At 45.9% G+C, this 19,327-nt stretch overlaps 10 protein-coding genes across 10 annotated transcripts; 4 read left to right on the top strand and 6 right to left on the bottom strand.

The window, feature by feature from the left end:
- Nucleotides 1-1,128: 1,128 nt before the first annotated feature.
- On the bottom strand, nucleotides 1,129-2,879 carry C8R40DRAFT_1168653 (uncharacterized protein; the record flags this gene model as incomplete). Its single annotated transcript, XM_046231227.1, has 5 exons — nucleotides 1,129-1,148; nucleotides 1,222-1,384; nucleotides 1,438-1,516; nucleotides 2,054-2,145; nucleotides 2,211-2,879. 5 exons carry the CDS (start codon nucleotides 2,877-2,879, stop codon nucleotides 1,129-1,131), a joined length of 1,023 nt encoding a protein of 340 aa, XP_046088407.1.
- A 294-nt stretch (nucleotides 2,880-3,173) lies between these two features.
- C8R40DRAFT_1168652 (uncharacterized protein) lies at nucleotides 3,174-4,018 on the top strand (the record flags this gene model as incomplete). The annotated part of the gene is made up of 3 exons (XM_046231226.1): nucleotides 3,174-3,629; nucleotides 3,711-3,726; nucleotides 3,777-4,018. 3 exons carry the CDS (start codon nucleotides 3,174-3,176, stop codon nucleotides 4,016-4,018), a joined length of 714 nt encoding a protein of 237 aa, XP_046088406.1.
- A 206-nt stretch (nucleotides 4,019-4,224) lies between these two features.
- On the bottom strand, nucleotides 4,225-5,450 carry C8R40DRAFT_1168651 (uncharacterized protein; the record flags this gene model as incomplete). The annotated part of the gene is made up of 2 exons (XM_046231225.1): nucleotides 4,225-4,568; nucleotides 4,619-5,450. The coding sequence occupies 2 exons, from the start codon at nucleotides 5,448-5,450 to the stop codon at nucleotides 4,225-4,227; spliced, it is 1,176 nt and encodes a 391-aa protein (XP_046088405.1).
- A 1,418-nt stretch (nucleotides 5,451-6,868) lies between these two features.
- On the bottom strand, nucleotides 6,869-7,484 carry C8R40DRAFT_1168650 (uncharacterized protein; the record flags this gene model as incomplete). Its single annotated transcript, XM_046231224.1, has 2 exons — nucleotides 6,869-7,127; nucleotides 7,180-7,484. 2 exons carry the CDS (start codon nucleotides 7,482-7,484, stop codon nucleotides 6,869-6,871), a joined length of 564 nt encoding a protein of 187 aa, XP_046088404.1.
- A 299-nt stretch (nucleotides 7,485-7,783) lies between these two features.
- Nucleotides 7,784-8,460, top strand: C8R40DRAFT_1168649 (uncharacterized protein; the record flags this gene model as incomplete). Its single annotated transcript, XM_046231223.1, has 3 exons — nucleotides 7,784-8,200; nucleotides 8,257-8,346; nucleotides 8,404-8,460. The coding sequence occupies 3 exons, from the start codon at nucleotides 7,784-7,786 to the stop codon at nucleotides 8,458-8,460; spliced, it is 564 nt and encodes a 187-aa protein (XP_046088403.1).
- Nucleotides 8,461-9,436: 976 nt separating this feature from the next.
- On the bottom strand, nucleotides 9,437-9,826 carry C8R40DRAFT_995783 (uncharacterized protein; the record flags this gene model as incomplete). Its single annotated transcript, XM_046236775.1, has 3 exons — nucleotides 9,437-9,542; nucleotides 9,594-9,670; nucleotides 9,728-9,826. Coding segments are annotated over 3 exons (282 nt in total), but the record flags the coding sequence as incomplete, so codon positions are not given.
- A 2,422-nt stretch (nucleotides 9,827-12,248) lies between these two features.
- C8R40DRAFT_995220 (uncharacterized protein) lies at nucleotides 12,249-12,548 on the bottom strand (the record flags this gene model as incomplete). The annotated part of the gene is made up of 1 exon (XM_046236765.1): nucleotides 12,249-12,548. A coding segment is annotated over one exon (300 nt), but the record flags the coding sequence as incomplete, so codon positions are not given.
- Nucleotides 12,549-13,657: 1,109 nt separating this feature from the next.
- Nucleotides 13,658-14,305, top strand: C8R40DRAFT_1168646 (uncharacterized protein; the record flags this gene model as incomplete). Its single annotated transcript, XM_046231222.1, has 2 exons — nucleotides 13,658-14,125; nucleotides 14,207-14,305. 2 exons carry the CDS (start codon nucleotides 13,658-13,660, stop codon nucleotides 14,303-14,305), a joined length of 567 nt encoding a protein of 188 aa, XP_046088400.1.
- A 1,503-nt stretch (nucleotides 14,306-15,808) lies between these two features.
- Nucleotides 15,809-16,606, top strand: C8R40DRAFT_1168645 (uncharacterized protein; the record flags this gene model as incomplete). The annotated part of the gene is made up of 1 exon (XM_046231221.1): nucleotides 15,809-16,606. One exon carries the CDS (start codon nucleotides 15,809-15,811, stop codon nucleotides 16,604-16,606), a length of 798 nt encoding a protein of 265 aa, XP_046088399.1.
- Nucleotides 16,607-17,280: 674 nt separating this feature from the next.
- Nucleotides 17,281-17,802, bottom strand: C8R40DRAFT_1040623 (uncharacterized protein; the record flags this gene model as incomplete). Its single annotated transcript, XM_046223927.1, has 1 exon — nucleotides 17,281-17,802. The coding sequence occupies one exon, from the start codon at nucleotides 17,800-17,802 to the stop codon at nucleotides 17,281-17,283; it is 522 nt and encodes a 173-aa protein (XP_046088398.1).
- Nucleotides 17,803-19,327: the final 1,525 nt, after the last annotated feature.

The following is a 19,327-nucleotide window of genomic DNA, read 5'->3' as shown; positions in this document are numbered from 1 at the left end:
AAATCCAGGATGCGATCACCAATGAAGTTAAGCGCGACGAAGCTGATCTTCGTAAGGACATCCTGCAATATCATTTGTGCCCGATTTGTCTAGAGACAGCGTTTCAGCCCTACATGTGCGTGAATACGCCACACGTTATTTGAGGGAACTTACTTATGCATGATCTTCCAGCCTCGAATGCGGGCACACCTTCTGTGTTCATTGTCTCAACAAATTGAAGAAGATATGCAATGAGAAGCACTCGTCGTTTCTGTGCCCAACCTGTCGTGCGAAGGTGATGCACAAACCCGTCTTATGTTTCAACTTACAGGGTGCAGCAGAAGCTGTGACTGCTCATCAACAAGTTTTTCGTCCCGCTCCGAGAAAATTACTTCAGTGGTCTATTGAGGAAGCTTAGTTAAGTTGTCTAGAATAGTAATCAGTCACTCACACTGTTAGGATAATTGGACTTTCATTGTTCCTTCCCTCGAGAACGGCCGATAAGCTCAGCATCTAAAGTAGACTATTGTTGAGCGAGTAGTCTGATTGAAAGCAACGACCAGAAAATTCCCTAGGAATCTCCGTGCATTAGAAAGGTTCGTTTTTGGGCTGGGCGGGCAAGTTCGACTCGCCGCTGATAAAGACGAAGGTCTAGTGCGAGAAAATTTCAGATTGACACATTGGATCTTCCTAGATAAGGGAGAACCGAACATGTGTTCCAATATGATATGTCCCTGAGGCCAAAATATTGAGAGAAGTTTGGGGGCGCTGGAACTCAGCTGCGGGCGGGTTGTGAGTAGAGGGGTTTCCGCGAGCTGTGGCGCCCTTGTTGATATTGATAACGAGAGGTAGTAAATCCTTGGTGTCAGGCCTAAGGTTCAGAAGTCGTCCTTATATCCATATTACCAAATTGGTAAGAAAGATTGGCGTGCGAGTATGTGAAAAGCTGGGAACCTGCGACAGACATATTTAGTCCTACAGATGCACCATGAAAAGCTAATGGGTCGGGTTACTTGAATGATATAAATGTATAACGACCAACCGGAAGGCTTGCGTCCCAAATACGTTGATGAGACCACATTTGTGCCAAGATATTATTGTACGCAGCCGCTCTGTTATATAAAAACCACTCAAATCCGTGCAGGGTGATCAGGACGCGACAAGCTTTCCTATGAGTGATTTCTGAACGGAGATCTTGAGTATTGGTTGCATTGAATAGACGCAAGGATGCCAGAAACGCACTTTCTCCTGAATACATTCCTATTTCCTCTTCAGTAGTTGTACGCCGTATCCAGTATCGCGCAGCTTGGGCTTTGTCGATATTGGCAATTGAATTACAATTACTTGAAGTAGCGTACATTGTGGAAGAGCATCCTTCCACTGAGGATGGAGAAACGAATAAATCCTGGGCAAGAGAAATCAGGACGAGACTGTTAAGCAATATTCGCGGATACACACCAATTTCAAGCCATATACTGGACGCTCCTTCGATCCAAAGCTGACCGGTGAAAGTAGAAGAAATAGATCAGGAGAGAAGCTATTGTACATGGAATGCGAGGGATCAGCGAGGGGTTGAACAATAGCGATCATATGACTTTGCTTAATTGCTGATCAAGTGCTCACGGTAACATTCTAAAATCGGACCGAAGCAGAAAAAAAAATCACATTGATTTCACGGAATTATGCAAAACCCTTTTTAAGTTATCATTCTAGTACAGTGGATAGCGTATAGACATAATGAGCAAGCGATGTAGCATTATTCTACTTGATAGAATCAAGATGGTGCGATACATCATTGACGCTCTGGCCAAGCAAGGGAATGCAAGGGAGGTGACGAAATATCTGAGTTTATCGCAATTCTTTCGACTACGGACTGAATCAATATAGATGGAATGGGTTTTCGACAGACCGGGAACCAGCAAACGGGACAATAAAATATCCTGCCAGTGACAATAGATTGTTGTCGTCTGTCACTGATACACCTTGAGCAAGCGGTGTGTCCACACGCTAGACTGAAACACGGTAAAGCCTAGTAAGCAAAAAGAGGAAGGTAAAGCTCTGTTTCAGTACGCACACATGTGGATTCCACGCAAGATCATTGCAAAAGGAACAACAGAGCTCCAGCTTTCGGATGCTGCGTTTTAAATCATTTATCTTCCTCAGATCCTGAAAGGAAGCATAAATGTGAGTAAAACGTATTTCAGAATAGGAATGTAAAATAAAAGACTCACGATACATTGCTGTACCAACACTTCTATACATTTCTCGGCGAATTCCAATGAGTTTTTCTGTTCATTGAAGAGACGCCGGGAGCGCGTGTCGAACAACTCCAGATCCGTGACGAATCTCTGATCAGAGTTCGTCAAAAGCTCTACGGGAATACCGGGCTTTGACGGAAGTTCGCCCATGGAAGTTCGAACTTCGGAAGAAAGATCGCTGCTGGTGGTATTAACAGTGGAAGGAGGGTTGTGGGCCTCGAGTGAGGGGGAGTCTTGGAGGAGCGAGAGATTGGCATTCAAGACACGAGAAGAGCTGGATGCCTCTAATGAAGACGTGTCTGGGAGGAGGGAGAGAGAGAAATTGGCGTTCGAGACGAGAGAGGAACTAGAAGCCTCGTGGAGAGTGCGGCACTGAGTGACATGACTATACAAAGGTGCAGTAATCAAATTTTCCGAGAAAGGCGAAGAGGGGCAGTGAGGGGGATTGCTGTCGGTGTCCAGTGCGGAGGTAGAAGCCTCTGGGTAAGAGGAACTTCCATTCATACGAGTAAACGCAGGTGCAGGATGTACCTGAGCCATACTACGAGTAAGCATGCGATGTTGACGGACAGACACCTCCGGAATCCTATGAGGATGATGACGGGTAGCAACTGATCGTCGAGCGGCGCGCTGAGGACCCATGTTCAAGAGGGGGGGAAAGCGAATTTCGAATGAAAATGCTGGGCCTCGCGGTAATGCATTTATAGGTTCATCATCTTTTCCATTGTGGTTCAAACAATCGTTTCGATGAAAGAAATGTACGGAGAATCCAACACATGAGCAAAGGGAGTGGCAACAGTCGTAGTGAAAGGGGCAATATATACGAGGTTTCCCGTCAATAACAAAGCTGCCGTTTTTTTGAGACTCCGAATGCCGATTCTGAGCCGATTCTGAGTCGACTTGATCTTCTCTATCACTAGATCTAGCTTCACCTCAATGGGTAGCATGCGCAAATCTTCACGATCCAAAATCGCCGGTCATCGAATGGTGCAATATCCCAGACTGTCATCTCGCACTCACCCTATGATCCTCCGTAGAGCTTCTGCTCAATCAAGCTCTGCGTACACCACAACCGCCACCCCCCATGCCACTCCCATGTCAGACCCTGCACCAATCACAGCCGATGCGCCCTTCATGTCAAACCCCGCACCAACTACCTTCCACGAAGCTGCCCCTATGTCAGATGTCATCAGTGCTTCTCTTCCGACAAATCGACCCGACCTCGTATTCGCCAAAGAGGCCTGCGATTACATGAAACGCTCAACGGAAATTCTACAAACGCAAACCGAGAATCTTATCCTCCTGAACCAGAAGCTGGCGTCCTTAAACGAAGACAAAGAGGTACAGTTCGTTCAGTTATCGGTTCTGAGGATCATGCTGAGACGGATGATTGTCAGTCACTTGAAAATGAAACAGAGCAAGAGATGATTAGCCGTGTAACAGAATATCGATGTCCTCTTTGCTCTGATTTAGCTTGGGACCCGTATGTGTGAGTATCTTTCGAACTACTTCGCGTTTCTTATTCAATAAAAGACACAGTCTTCTTTGTGGTCACTCCTTCTGTTCTCAGTGTCTCAGCCAACATAAAGCTACGCATGTTCAGAAACGATCCGAAAATCCGGATACAATCGAGGTCATCGTTCGCTGCCCAACCTGCCATGCCCTCATTCTTCGTAGGCCTCAATTCTCTCACACTATACGGCAAGGTGTCGAAGACGTTGCAAAACATTTTCGACGAGTCGTTCCTTCGTCGCGACAACTCGAGTGGCCTTACTAATTGAGGATTGAGCTGTGGCGCATGTGGCGACAATAGGGCCGAGGCAATCGAGTCGAACAGTGCTGTATAACTTCTTACATTAGTCTCGTAGACATAGACATTCTCATATGGTAAAGACAGTCACATCAATATATATCTGATTTTTAATATTGAGGCAGTACGAAACTTTCTATGTATGTGATACGTTCAATCATGAAGTACAAATTTCAATTACCAGCTACCAATAGACGAAGAAACATTGACACCAGAATGAGAGCAAATCGGAAACGCCTGTGCGCACCATTGGACATCAGGACAAAATATCGTTAAAAGGTGAATGTCTGACAGGTGCTGGGGAAATATATGACCGTCGTCCAATCTAGAAATTTGGTTGTCAATGCTCCTAAACTGGGTCCAATACGTGCTGTATAAGATAGAGGTGTTCCATTTTATGCAGATAGTCTTGACTGCAGGCGTTCGAATAACGTCCAGTAACCAGTTTGACGGGCGTATATGAAAGGTTAAACCGAGATACCGTAAGGCAGGCATAATAATCGGAGCTCCTGTAAGGGTTTCTGCATAGAGTAAGAGACTGAGAATTCTATTCGGGGGCAGCAAACCTTACCGTATTCTGTCCAGGCAGTGCGGTTGTCAAAGGGTAGACAGAGCTCGAGCCTAGTGAGGTGCTCCGAAATTGAGGGAAAGAGGATCTGCGCAGCACTAGCAGCACCTACAACCAGTGTTGCAAGCTCGCTAAGGTCGAAAGGGCATTTATGTCTATCCAACCATTCGTACTCTTGAGCATAAGCGGCTTTGCCGGTATATTTAGGATCGTGGCGATGAGATAAAGGGACGAGCTGCAAGAACACCACTTTTGGCCTTTCTTCTTCAACGCGAGTCATCGCATGAATCGCAGCATGGGCACCATCAGCGCGTTGTTGGTGGGAGGAATGGTCATTGACCTCCCTAGCAGGAGGCGGAAGTGTCAATGTTCGAAGCAATTTACAATGAGCAAGAGACTGAAGCATTCCGCAAAAGTCTTGGTAGGACATTCGAAGGGAATTTTGAATTATGAACGTTGTAATGGTACCAGAAAACGCAATGATAGCTTCATTGATTTGTTCCTTCGTCGCGACGAAGTCCGTTCCTCGGACTACAAGGGTCCTCAGGTGGACTGGGTAAGACGTGAACGCGGTGGTGAACGGGCTCCAAGTGTCACCAATGAGATTGCGGACATATCGCAAACGACGAGAATCGTGTTGTAGGAGTGCGAGCTGCACCTCATCGTCGGCATCGACCGTTCTGAGCCGTGCAGACATCGCTGGCTCCCTCCAGTAATGGCAAACTTGCGAACAAGCATCGAGGTCTAAACCTTCTACGTATGACAGATACTCGCCGAACAGCTCGGGGCAGAAATGGATGGGTATACGGTGTTGGAAGACAGTCGTCGAAGACATCCTGGGCGCAATGTTGGAGGTTGTTGGGAGGAATGAAAGATTTATCCAAGACAAAGAAAAATATAACGTGGTGCGTGTGTCAGAATAACAGCCGGTGGATGAGTGGGCACGAGGCAAAACAAATCACATTTCGAGAGCATACTTGTACTAGTATTGAGCTGCTGGGGACGATACCAGCAAGATGTATCATAAAAAGACTCAGATACAACATTGTATCCACCATTGAAGCAGCAGACGTTAGTCGGATATCCATATGGAAATTGGCCGAAGAGACAGGGCATAGTGTTGGAAAACTAACTTCTCAGATACTCACTACGTCTTGAAGTCACAAATCCTTAGAACTTGGATAGAGTAAGTGTGGTTCCGACTAAAAGAATTAGAATAAGTAAGATTTAGTACAACGAGAAAGTGTACCGATTTCACAGCTCAACGCCGGAGATCCTGCCCACGAAGATATATTGGGGACTCACCAAGCATGGCAGCGAGTGGTTGTTGAACAGATAAGCCATGCGTGCATAACGCAATGGAAGATTAAAGGAGGGGTGTGCGAGACTCTTCTTGAAAACCAGTGTCAACCGGACACTGTGTTCGCATACTATAGAAGAGAAGAGGTTTTGAAGCAATTGGGCCCGAAGCAACCAAAAGGAACGACGTGATACCTTGCTAGCCAACACAACACACTTTTTCTTTAGGTTTTCGTTCCGTCGGTTGGTTTTTTGGTCCAAAAGCCATCTTGTAAGACGCTACAAGTAAGCAGCTAGATGTGTCGACCATTATTGATATTTGAGCTGTTGAGAGAAGCAAAAATTTCCGCAAGGTACATCTGTGGACAGCGCGAGTGTTCTGCTAGTAGGATGTTTGCCTCATGCCGAAGTCGGTCCACTCTGAGATGTTTTTCGATGGTAGTAATCAAGCACAGTAGTAAGTATGAGGGAGTCGATGCCTTCACAGTTGAAGAAGGAGAAACGGCGAAACAAAAGGACGCAAGTACTAGTTCAAACTTCGAAGGAAAGGATGATTAACGTATAGGCGCCCAGTTTTTAATTCTCGTGAGTGCATGACGAGCGCCCGGAACCTCCGGAGCGTGTTGATATCCTCGGATATACGTACATATATCGTGCAAGGACCCCAATATTCAAGGGAAAACAGTCCTAGTATTCGAGGAAACTTTGAAATATGTCTGCACAGCAGAAATCGCATGACAGGCTTTCCGAGGACGACGACGCATAATCCTCTACAAATTCATTGTGCAAAACGTCGTCAAATATTCGAAGAACCGCATGCAAGCCGGCGAGAAGAATAGTAGAGATAATAGTACTATATATTGAGAGTAACTGTTCATATACTTCTGCTAGTGATTTAGTACATGTCAAGTAATCTAACGCACAACGTTCCGCAATCTCGAATAGACTAAAACTCTATGATAAATGGTCATAAATTGGTCGAGTGGCACGAAGGTCATCGATCTCCATATCTTCCGGACGAGGGGTTGAAAGACCGAGTAGCTCGCCGACCGTGCGCTGTAAAGCGTCCGACTTCAATGGCATGAACCTGATAGTCCCGCGACAGATAGGACATGCGTGATGATGAATGGAATCAATGTTGGCTTGGACACCCTCACGGGGAAGGCGACTCAGGCAATCTTCACAAATTAGTGTATACCCGCAGAACTTGAGACTGAAGAATAACAGTTCAGTGAATAGTAAGCATAGTATGTGTTTACACGTACGGTCGTGAAAATAACATGTCGCAAACGACACATTCATTTACAAATGATGAGTCGACAAGTTTCCGGAATGCGACCAATACATCCTGTACGGAACACTTCTGCCAGCTAACACTTAGAAGCTCGAGGTCCGTGATATCGGACATGACTACCTCCGGAGCATACCCTACGTTCGAACATAGTGCTTCGCAAGTTGGGGAGTGGAAACGATCAAGAAATCGACTTTTAGATTTCCGTTTCGCAGGACGGCCGATATGTCGAGCAGTGTATCCAGTGTGAGCTCTTGGCTTACGTGGGGTTTTCGGCATGGTACGATGGCAAGAAGTGGTTGAGAGTGTATTCGGAAGTGGTGACAAACTGGTCGAAGTTTTAGTGAGATGTGGCGTGCAAAAAGACGTCTGGGGATCGAACCTCCCTTTCATTTGACATTTGAGGTGACGAGAAGTAGCCCAAAGGCCCGCGCAAGTACTAGTACTTACTAGTACTGGAATGTCTTTGTTCATACCTAAATGAGAACATAAAGCAAGATTAGACGCCTTCTGGCGCTTATGTAGCTCGAATATAAAGAGCTAGGTCAAAGCTGGTCATTCAATTTAAACTTCCTTCCATGGGTCCACATCGTAATACACGGACGAGGTCGAAAGCTAATCACCTTACCACCCAGTGTCAAAGAATGCTAATTGGAGAGCGGCATGCGATCATGGGAGATCATCCCGCCACTCCAGTTTCCAATTCCGCTCTCTCGAGTACCACTTCCTCAACAAACACAAACCTCAATGGTAGCGCATCTGGTGCTTCGACTACCGTGTTCCGTGCCAAACCTCCCATCGATATTGACACCATCCGCGAATTCCCTATGGTACCTTCCGGCCGAGAGGAGTACCTTAAAAGACAAGGCGGGACTGATGAGCTTGTGAAGGGATTGGACAACCTGCATGCAACATCGGAGAGTATTTTCAGGGCACAGAAAGAGGAGATTCTGCTAAGAAGGCATCAGATCAACACGCTGAAGGAACAATGCCGGGTGAGCGAGTGGCGCGTCTGACATAACTTAACACTCATATTTTCGTATATTCCCAGAAATATCAAGAAACACTCTGCTTGAACAAATTGAATCAGGAACGAGAGCATACCTGTCCCGGTTGTGGAAATCTCGCATGGGAACCTCGAGTGTGCGTTTTATTTTGCTTCCTCATGGCGCTCACCGACGTTTTACATTCAGTTTAGTCTGCGGACACACAGTATGTTTTCAATGCGTTCGCAATGAGCGACTATCAGCTATGAGCTCAGGCCGAACGAAGCGGTGCCCGAAATGCAGAGCTTTTATTTGCAGACCTCCCATTCCATCGATAACCATTCGCCATTCAGTTACTAGCATTGCTACTAAACTGGGGAAAGTACCACCTTCGCCTCTCTCCCAATGAAGGATTGCTTTATACTTCAAATGGATCACCTTAAACCCTCCATCCCAACCACCACGCCGAATATACATGCAGTTTAGGAAATGTGAGCGCGAGGAGAGGTTAGAATATGTAACGGGTAGATCACTTCCACAACGACATAGAGTACTTGTAGTAGTAGGCTTTCTGTCTCTCAACTCATTTGCACATATCTTAATGTTTTTGTCCGTCACAAACGAGAATGACAGAAAAATGAAAAGTTAGCCTGCAGGTTCGAACCTTCGTTCAACACCTTCGTCATAGTACTAGTACTAGTCTGTCGGCACTTCTTTACTCACCACAACTCGAACGTGTTCAGACTGACGACTCTGACTAATCTAGGTGAACGCTGCTCATTTGAATCTCCAACTTTCGCGGCATGACGAGGACGAATGTAATTAGGGAGAGAATAGGGTATAGAGAGGGATACATGAGGAAAGAAGTGAGAGAATGCAAGAAATCGGAGACAGGAATCATTTGAAGGCCATCATTTACGTTTGGGGACTCTACTAACTCGACATACGCTTTCTCGATTCCGTGCCATCTCCAATACTGATATGCTATCGTCCACTGAATAAAATACACAAACATCAGTCAATGCGGTATGACAACTGTATGACACCTACAAGTATTTAACGAATCGATAGAGACGGTTGAGTCGTTTCCAGTACTAGTGTTATCATTCACAAAGAAATTACGAGTAAAGCGCCGACGCTATAATTCATGTGAGTGCAAACAGGTAAGTTGCGATCGTAGTCAAAAGCACCCACTCTAGATCTGTTTGTGCGCCTGGTGCCCAGATTGTACATACGATGTTCCTCCAAGTTGACCAGGTAAGGTTCTTCCCCTAGATATGTGGCAGTATCCCGACAATCTTTTAGCCATGCTGCTCCAACGACCTTTGGCCTCCTTTCTTCGTCCAAAGCACTAGAAGGCGAAAAGGATATCGATGTGAACGAACCAGACATGAATACTTACAAGTACTTCCGTACCGTGCTCTGACGGCCTGATGTGTATACAACATGAGTGCATTGTGGCCCAATGCTCTTTACGATCTAATGGCAAAAGTTAGGGAATGTCATTTTGAGAGAAACATCATTGAATATACATACATGTGCACCTAGATCCTTTGCAATATCATAGAAGAGTGACGATGTGTTTTCCCCATGAGACATCCAAACATCCACGTAAACGGTGCAGGTCTTCAAGATGTTCGAACCGAGACCATGCACGTCTGTATTTGATTGTCTTTCTACCTGTGAAGGATCCTGGGTAACGTTGTCGGTGTTCGAAACTGCATGAATAGGACTATTCGAATCAAGGGCCTTGCTTGTCCTCGCTCCAGCAGAAAATCGGTTTGGAGCGCTGTCCGCAGATTCGACATCGCGACTACAAAGGAATATTGCTGGCCTGATCCGTTTAGGCGAAGGCTGATTATCTAGTATCCCGGGTGAAGGCAATCTTCTGTTTCGGGAGGTCATCTCCTTGAAATCTTCCGACAGGACCTCCCACATTAAGATGGATGATCTAGACGAAGACTGAATATTTCATTGTTTGTCTCGAAGTGGACTAGGCGCCTACTTGGCGCCTCAGGTGCACGGGCATATAAGTTTCTTCCTTCCCAACGAAGCCTTGTTCTCCTTGCGTTCTCCATTCGGAGAGACAAATCGAGTAATACTGAAAGAAATAGAAGTTAGCTTGTGGCGATAGCTCGTAGAGCATATCACGAATACTTAGGCAATCGCAACTTTCCAGAAACTTGGAGATCAAGGAAGACCTGTTTGAGGAGTCGGATAACCGGACCGACATTTAGCAACGTGACCGTGAGGCGCGACGCGCCTAGAGCGCACAATCACATCATCGATTTTTCTCATAGCGCGCTCCTATATATACAGCTCCTATATATACTAGTTCTCAAGAGTACTAGTACGATCGAACCTTATGAATGTCCCCAGAAAAACATACTCTTCACTCTGGATCACGAAGCTCTGAATCCAGTTCTTATGTTATGTACTATCACTACGTCTACCGAAAGCATGACGCGAGTCGATCTCACTTCACCTGTATCATCGACCCAGGTCTCCTCATCGCGGAGGGAGATCACCACAAACTCCAGCGCACAGCTATGATATGTATGCATGCTCATACAGGAAGGACGTCTTCCAACACTGTATCAGAATCCTGTATTTGTCCCGGCTCGAGTGCGCGATTTGACTGAAACTCTCAAATCACCTGAAGTTTGCTACTTATTCCTTTCATTCGTCTTCATAATGCTGATACTTACATCACTCGCCGTACCCAATTTCTCATTCAATACCTGGACCCTTCCACTAATCTTCGTATACTCTCTACTTGCGTCATACCTCCTTCAAACTCGCCAACAGACAAGGACATTTGATACAAGATTGTCATTACGACGAAATGTTCTATTTCCTCTTGAGGCTATTTGATGTGCGACATTGAGATTCGATGACCAAAACAAGGGTTCGCCGATTAAGAACGGTACGATAGACACGCTTTCGTTACTGGTTTATCCACAGAGTCGCACATTCATAGTGGATCAAGATAAGGTTTTTTGAACATGCACAATGAGATCGCCGAACCCAGTGTACATCTTGTGAGGCGCTCCACGAAGCGGGAAATAACACCCCAGGAAGGCCGAAGGGAGGACGAGGTCTCGCCGGGAAATGATCATTTACAGCCTATCCAGTACAAAGGAGAAGGCTGAGAATAGCGTGGCAGAAAGAGTATACGGTGACGCACCTGAAATTCCTGAACAGTGACCCAGATCCTGTTCACGCCGAATGCGGTCAGAAATGTTGCAAGGATTTGGACTGGAAAATTCGCAATGTTTTTAGGAATGCTCGTCCAGAAAGATTTAACCTCTCCTGCCGCAGCCTTACTTTCATCGCTGTTGGACTCGACATGAACCGGGAGAGCTTTGACTGCGAATCGTTCAACAGAAAGATAATTGATCTGTTCGACTGGCCAGTTCGGTGCCTTGCTCGTCAAGAGCAGCAAGCCTGAGGTCACCTTGGTGCCTTCCTCCGCTTCTACTTTCTTTGACTTTTCAGTGTCGACAGTGTGTACATGTGCATTGGCAGATGAATTGGTACGATCCCAATCAGCATGTTAACTTGTATCTGTAGAGGTAAGAGGGGCTGAGAGGGTGATTCCGGTCACCGCATTGGAAACTTCAAACCACTGTAATTTTCAATTGATGTAGTCAAGCAGTTTCCCGATTCACTCCGCTAGCAGCATGTGTGTTTGCACCTCACCATTAGAATGCACTACCTTCTTCGCACCCCGAAATCGAACACTCTTTGACCAGCTTATTTCACCTCGGATGGCACCAAGTTGTTCGTTCTTGAACTTGTCACAGCTAGTTCAGTATCAACACAGCAGATGCTAGAGTATAAATCCATGATCATTGAATTATACTGGTACTACGAGTCTCGATTTACAATAATCTAGACTTGATAACCATTTTTCACCAGATAAGGAAGAAACCTAGAACACATTAGAAATGAGTCTTCATCCGATGTCATGAATGTAAGGGTCTAACCTCGTAGGGCAGAATTCATCGTCAGTATCTGAATGCAGGGCATGCGTCATGGTCGTTGTCTGCGTAAAGACCCTTTTGAGAGGTTTTTTGCCGCATTGTTTGAAGAGATCGGGATATAGGGAAGGAGCGTCGTCGACATATCGAAACAAAATGCGAAATGCTGGGTGTCGAGAGACTGGGTCCATAACAATTCTGAAATGGCTGTGATCCTCTTTGTCGCAGACAGTTTCTTCATCAGACATGTCTGTAGAAGCAAGGGAGTCTAAGGACCGAAGGATGTAGGACCAGAAAAAGACACCATCTTCATTCCCCGATGATTTGCAGTTGGCCAACATCATACTGGCAATTCGCAGGCGACGTTGAAGTTTCTAGATAGAATTGGTCAAAGTCCCCGGTGCTTGAACAAACCTCTTACCTTGTATGTTGCCGTCTTCAACATTTTCTTACGTCTACTCTCGATATAGGAGGTGCTCTTTCTTTGGAAGTGAGAGGCATCACTGATAATTCGATCGATTCTAGTTCTGAAGAGTTTCCGCCAATCAACCTTTGCGCTGATACCTGGATGAGCAGATATCGCCACTTCAGCTAAGAGTTCGACAACTGCCTGATTCCAGTGGGAGCGACGGGTGAGACTCGTGAAATCTAGCTGAACTGCACCCATGTGTGGACCATGGCCATTTGGATCTGACTGGAATTGAGCGAGTTGTGTTGTCGACACAGGTTCCTTCAACGATGCCTCATACGTGTATTTCAGCTGCATTGCACTATGGAGTATTGTTCTTGCCTTTCGCTACATTTAGGTGAGTGAGTGAGCAAAGAGAATGAGTGGAATCCTGCATACGTTGATTGCAATACTTGTGAGTTCCGAAGAATCCATGAAGAAAACAGAGAATATTTGGATCGCCCAATGCACTAAAATATGTCGTTGAGTTGAGTATATAAAGGGGGTTTCGGTGTAAAGGTGGAATTTTGTGTCCCGTTTTGTATTCTCTTGCAGAAAAGGCCAAAGGGAATGAAACATGAATGAACGAAATAATAGATCGCGCTTGAGGAATCGGAAGAAGGGGACGTAGTAGCAAATCCGAATGAATCGGCACGTTCCGGTGTAAAGGTGGAATTTTGTGTCCCGTTTTGCATTCTCTTGCAGAAAAGGCCAAAGGAAATGAAACATGAATGAACGAAATGATAGATCGAACTTGAGGAATTGGAAGAAGGGGACGTAGTACTTGTAAATCCGAATGGACCGGCACGTGTACATTAAACTTCATCGCGTGTCAGTTCTAGATCCTTTTCGCTTCATTAAGAAGTATACATATATATATAACCCTTTCACATCAATTGTGTTCTTTACCATCGCTTAAGCTATATTGTCTTGTCTCGGTTTTCGAGGTTATTAGCTTCCTAGTATAAATACACATGGGACGTCATCCAGTTCCCAGAAATCTACTTTGCACGCCGCACCCTTTACAGTCACACAATGTCGATTCCCTCTCTTCAGAACGCGCTCGTCGCAGATAGTGATTGTACTATCTCGGGAGAACATCCCGTTATCCAGTCTATCACGATACTCGATGCCAGATGCCTCTGTGCTCCAACACTACTCCCCGAGTCCAGCGTTACTCAAGTCGCTTATGTACATGTTCGCATTCCCGCGTCTGATAACCAGAACTCCATCCAGGGTTATCTCGCCACTTTGAATGCGAACTTCGACCCACTCCCCATCGATGTGTCAGCCTTCGAATCCTTCTCTCTGGCACAGCTAGACCATCGATTGAAAGGAAAGGTCGTCTCCATATTGGCAAAAGCTTTTCTCGATCTTCAATCCGTTGCCTCCGAGGACGCCATCTCGAAGCCAATCAATCGTAAACAAGGTCATGTACAAAAGTATATGGTGGCACTTGTTGGTGTTGGGAGTGCTCTACTTGGTGCAGTTGCCATGTTTCTCGTGCTCGCCTTTTTCTAGTAGCCCATGGGTAAAATCGTCGTTAGTTCCTAATATCGCAAAACTCAATGTTTCATGTGCTAGGAAGGCCAAGAACGACGGAGGTTGAGAGGCGCGGTGGCTGCAAATACTGCTGAAGGACTTGGGGATTTTGCGATACTAGCTCGAGGCACACGCGAGTAGAAAAGTGATAATATTGTAGTATCTAGATCAATATTGGCAAGCGATCCTACAAAGAATAATAAGTCGGGAACCACATGAAGGGACCTCAGCACCAACATATTATGTACTTCCTCATTCCACTGTCTTTCGCTGGTCTTTCGACGACGGTAACACGGTTGCAATACTCAAACGCATAGGTAGGTCCGAACTGCAGTTGAGAATCAAGCTCTGGGAAGACGTTCACGTCATTCTTTTAATTGAAAGACAAGTCAGGGCAGGCAAAATGCCACGAACGGTCTGGTGAGAGCTAGCGTGAACACGTCCGTTATTTCAAACGTCTGTACACAAATGCAGTAAGTGGAGATTATTACTAGGAAGAAGCTTTCATACCGCTGAATTGACCTCATACACACTCTCGATATTGTGCCAGTATTCCGTCGTTGTTGAATTTGTGTTCAATTCGAGCACTTACGAAGTCAATGTTCACGCTGGTGAGTTACAAGAGGTGTTCAGAACTTGAAGAATGACGCAAATCAAACCAAGGTTCAGTCTCACGAAGAACACCTCTCTCCCCTCGCGTCTTCCGACTACATCATGACGAATCCGGACGTATAAATGCTGGAAGAATTCGGCCTTTACCATCACCGTCAACTTGATGCTCCAGGACGAAGAAAGCCTAGCCTTACTCGATACCCTACAATCATCGGTGAGCTTCATGCAAGAGGGATTCAATCGTACAGAGATTAGTTTTCAATGAATTTATTATCAGGAATTTGAACTGAGTAAGCCGCGTAGGGGGCTTTTGCGGATCGCGCGACGGATTTGTTGAACCATAACAGAAGATGATTCCTAAGGACAACGTGCAAGAGCTGATGAATATTGTGCACCTGAGCTCATAAGGAAGTCGTACTAGCCTGTATTGGTTGGATCCAGGAGCATCGAGATCTGAAGAAGCTTTCAGTGTAGCGATTTCGTTGTATGGCCTTGAACCCAAACAGATGTTAATAGCGTGAATGACCAAGGTAAACTCCGATCTCGCTCCCACCCAGCAATCCTCAATATGATGTAGCTTTCCTCTGAGCTATCCGTCGCCCTCAATACGAGACGAGTTTTGCTGCAGAGGAGGTGCTTTGGAGCTGGGTGGTGCATGAGTCGGGTTCTTGGCGTATAAGCGGAACAAAGGTCCGAATATTTCAGTTGCTCAATCAAGCGCCAAATGTTAACATGTTCATCTCTTCCATAACAGACTCAACTCGAAACATTGCTCACATCAACATCTGCCAACAGATATCTTTCCGCGGTCGTACACCAGGACGGCGCAGGTACTACTAGTACTGCTATTGGGTTATCAAAGGGTCTTCCATGTATATGTAAGACCACGAACCTCGGAACCTTCGCCTCATTCCCCTTTGTTATTCTCGAATTTGGAATTAATGGCTACACAAAGACAATTCTCACAGCAGTCGGCCAGCATATATATATAAAGCTGCAGCACGGTATCTACAGACCCATTTCGCATCTAATATGGCACCATCTCGCTGCTTCGAGTCTCCGCGAAAACGTCAATCGAGAGGCTCCAGCTCTAGCTCACCATATAAGCGCATCCTTTCCTCGCGCGACCCCAGCTTCGCACTCACTAAACACCGAATGCTTACGCGAGGTCAGGCTCGATATAACATCGAGCATGAGGCGCCGCTTGGTCCTCCGTTAGCCATGACTCTCTTGCCTCCCGCGGCCTCTCCGTCTGCTCACATTCTTGGCGTCGTCAATCACCGTGATAGGCACGTCTCTCCCTCATGCACACCCGTCTCTCCCTCGCGCAAACACGTCTCTCCCTCGCGCAATATCTTTGCACTCTCTAAGCACTCAATGCTTACACGAACTCGGGCTCGATGCGCTGCTGAGCTTGATTCGCCTCTGGCTCCACCTACTGCTCTCCTGTCTCCCATAGCCACTTCGACTGCTCACATTCTGAGTGTCATTCATGATCATCATAGGGACATGGATTCTTTCGCGGCCGCCATCAAGAGTATGGTTTTGGAAAGTCACAAAGAACTTGATCAGTGGACCAGAGAGGAAATCAGTAATCGAGACATTCAGATAGAAGAAGAACGTCGGTTGGCGGAGAACAACAAAACTGAATTCACGAGAATGTATGAACTCAAGCTGCAATCTGAAGCAAAGGAGCTTGTTTCGAGGAAAGTTTTGGAGAATTGTGAGACGCAATTACTTGTGAGTGTTCAGAACATGACTTCCAGTGTATTTCTTAATGAAATTTGCGTAGGTACTTCGGCGCCGAATCCAGAAATCAAGATCAACTAGAGAAGGAGAACATCGCTGCCCCATCTGTATCGACCTTGCTTGGAACCCTCATGTGTATGTTGATCATGCTCTCTCATTGTCGTATATTGTATTTACCAAATCCTCAGTCTGTCCTGTGGCCATATGTTCTGCGCAAGGTGCATCACTCGAGTCAGGTTCACTTCACTCCAAACTTTAGCACTATGTCTATGTCCCATTTGTAGAGCCCCTATTCTACAGAAGCCTGTCCCGTCGCTGACTATCCGCCATGGTGTTGAAAGCATCGCGGATGCCCAAGGAATGACTCATCCTCCTTTGTACTGCCTTCAATGGCCAGTCCGGACATCTTGGCATGCACGCTCCTAATGGTAGTTCGGAACTGCAAATCTAGATCTTCCGAAAGTCGACTTCGTGTTCTTTGAACTTGTATATCTCTTTTTTGTTCTCTAGCGTACTCAATACCAGTTCTCAATTAATGTTCAGTTATGTAAACCCATGATGGCTCCCCAGTGGCTCCCTACGTTTACGCTCACCCTTGTTGGTGCTTAAGAATAGGACTATTTGTCTTGAAAACGAACACAAATTTGAAAGACCATATATATATAGGAAGGATATCGATACGACAAGCTTTGCAAGTAATTGGAGTACAATCTGGGTACAATTGAACTACTACGTGATAGCCTCATCTTCGTCAATTATTCAGCAACTAATTTGTCTAGCATTCTTGTCATGTCTGCAATAATAGTGAGCCATTCGTGAACGGGTGCTTCGTTATCATCAGCAACATGGTATCCCAAACCAACTTTCCACCATTTGAGACAAGCAAGTAGGCCAACCCATGCGTTTCTGCCATGCTTGTTGAGCGACGACAAATCATCCCCAAACTCTTCAAAGGACATGGGTAACCCATTCTTATCCAGCGATCGCCAATCAGGTTGTAGACTAGCCCACCAAGCCCATACCTCCTGCACAAACTTCGGTGTGAAAAAGCCTCTTTTGTCGACTTTTGGCAAAGGTCGAGGTCGATTTTTCATCCAAGCCAACAGCACAGATGGCCGGTTCTCAGGTGAAAACCCAGCCAATTTGTGAGGGTTGAGCCAATTGTTCTTACGCTCGTAGTCCATCCATTTTTGCAGTAAATCAAGATATTGAGGGCCAAGCGCTACATTCAGGTAGTGGAAAGCTTCAAAGAACCATCCCGAAGTTGGTGCGTCCATTGGATAAGAAAGAACAGAAGCTGAAGGTGGAGTTGAATCCGAAGAGTAGGGGTTGTTCTCTGAATGGATAACGATTGGCAGAGCGTTTTCTCCTTGATTAGTCGGGCCGAGATCGGGATGCTCTAGAGAAGCACTTTTGGATACGATATCCTGGCAGGAGGTCGACAGAGTACGGAACGGGGAGATAGTCATCACTTACTTCGTTAAGCTGTCCAGCATTTGCCACTGCCCTCCGCTTTTCGAGGTCAGCCACTTCGTCTCGTAAAGAGATGAGCTTGGAGAATACTCGTTAGAGCATAAAAAGCAGTAAAGCAATGTGATACGCACCTCATTTGAAGACTCTTGCAGAACCGGCTCATTGCCCACACCCGAATCTCGAAGTTCGAGGACCACCGCCTCTAATTCCATGACCTCCAGTCGGGCTTCCCGGTATTGGCGATAATATAGATGAACGTCCTCCTTCAGTGAAACAACATCGTCCATTTCTTGATTCTGAAATCTCAACCGTAAACATGCTGGAAGGTGAAGGATAAACAACACGTACAAGGATTTTCTCGAGATCATCTTCTAGTTCATTGACCCTAGATTCAAGCTGAGCATTTCTCAGACGTAAAACTTCGATTTCATCTTCATAGCTTCCGTTTTGCATGATACGACGAACTTTCTAAGATGATGGAAAGCAATCAGGAAAGGCACTGACTTGAGACATATAGACAACGTTACCGTGTAAGGGGCATAATTCTCATCGAATTCATCTTGATGAGTGTCGCTCCAGGGAACACTGCGTTTGAGTTGTGTGGGCATGAGAGAGCTATTGATATTGAGTCCTGGAAAGTTCAAGCGCGAGTTTATAGTGGAACCTCGACCAATGGTCATAGCTCAACGGTCTTCTACGCTTGATGAGCTCGATAAGGAAATCCAATATGGCAGGATAGAGTACTAGTTGGGACCATCATCAATCATCATCATAGCGGTAGTAAGTACTAGTAGTACATGAACGAAGGTAACCAGTCTGAGTATTGTCGATTCGGCTGAGAGCTTATGTAATTTCTTGCACAAGCAAAGGGAACGAGTACTAGTACTAGTCAGAGGAATGCGACGCCCCGTTGGCACTGCACGGCACTGGCAGGAGGCTCCAGCGGCTCTAAGTCCTCAATACGTACGCGTCATTCCATGCCATCTCTTCTTCACCGAACCGTTCGCAAATCGAGCAGACATTTCGTTGATCACGACTGCAGTCTTCGTCATGTTTATTCTATGCCAATTCAACATGTTCGACAACCAATAATTATATTACACCCTATCAAGGTTGGAGTGAGATGAGCGGGTAGAAGAGCTGAATCCTGTACTTACCAAATTGAGACAGATTACTTGAGAGGAATTTAACTCCCATCTTGCTATATGACCTGACAACCAATCAGTTTTGACGATTTCTAATTCACTTGAGAAACTGGAAGAAACTGTTTTAGCCTGGAATCCCTGGTCCCAGAATCTTCGAAACGCATCAGGTGCTGTCTGGTCAAAA

The sequence above is a fragment of the Lentinula edodes genome, assembly GCF_021015755.1.
Source record: "Lentinula edodes strain Le(Bin) 0899 ss11 chromosome Unknown C8R40scaffold_10, whole genome shotgun sequence".
Taxonomy (NCBI): Eukaryota; Fungi; Basidiomycota; class Agaricomycetes; order Agaricales; family Omphalotaceae; genus Lentinula; species Lentinula edodes.
This window is presented reverse-complemented; position numbering and strand designations above follow the sequence as displayed.